This window comes from Odontomachus brunneus, unplaced genomic scaffold (assembly GCF_010583005.1).
Source record: "Odontomachus brunneus isolate Ranch 3 - 2012 unplaced genomic scaffold, Obru_v1 Obru_scaffold_172, whole genome shotgun sequence".
Classification (NCBI taxonomy): Eukaryota; Metazoa; Arthropoda; class Insecta; order Hymenoptera; family Formicidae; genus Odontomachus; species Odontomachus brunneus.
The window spans coordinates 218,194-218,548 of record NW_022639622.1 but is presented as its reverse complement, the minus strand read 5'-3'; the positions used below and the strand labels follow the sequence as shown (position 1 = coordinate 218,548).

The window sequence follows — 355 nt, the reverse complement described above, 5'->3', positions numbered from 1 at the left end:
CTCCAACCAGATAATCAAGAGATCCGAGGAGGGAATTAGAGTACTAAAAGAGCAAGCCAAGCATAATCAGGACACTACAACGAGAGCCAGCAAGTCAGCAGCACCGGAAGAAGCAGTCGAAAAATGAAATTCAACCAGGAACTGAAAAATTGGCTCGAAGGCTGGCAACCAGCAAAGGAAAGATTGCCCGAAAATCGTGAACATTACCCGAGTCGCCTATGGCCCGACACATTAAGGACAAGTACAACACAGTCAAAACAAACACAGAAACAGGGCATCGCACCGAAGAACAAAGGAAAACAGGTTAAAAGAAACAGAACCACAATACGGAGGCACACACGTCAAACTACCATGG

At 45.9% G+C, this 355-nt stretch overlaps 1 protein-coding gene across 1 annotated transcript in view; it reads left to right on the top strand.

Moving 5' to 3' along the window:
* Positions 1 to 127, top strand: part of LOC116851357 — a 9,988-nt gene extending 9,861 nt beyond the window's left edge. Inside the window, exon 3 of the mRNA XM_032830687.1 lies at positions 11 to 127. Coding sequence (XP_032686578.1) covers positions 11 to 127 — 117 coding nt within the window. The remainder of the gene's footprint in view (positions 1 to 10) is intronic.
* The last annotated feature ends 228 nt before the right edge of the window (positions 128 to 355 follow it).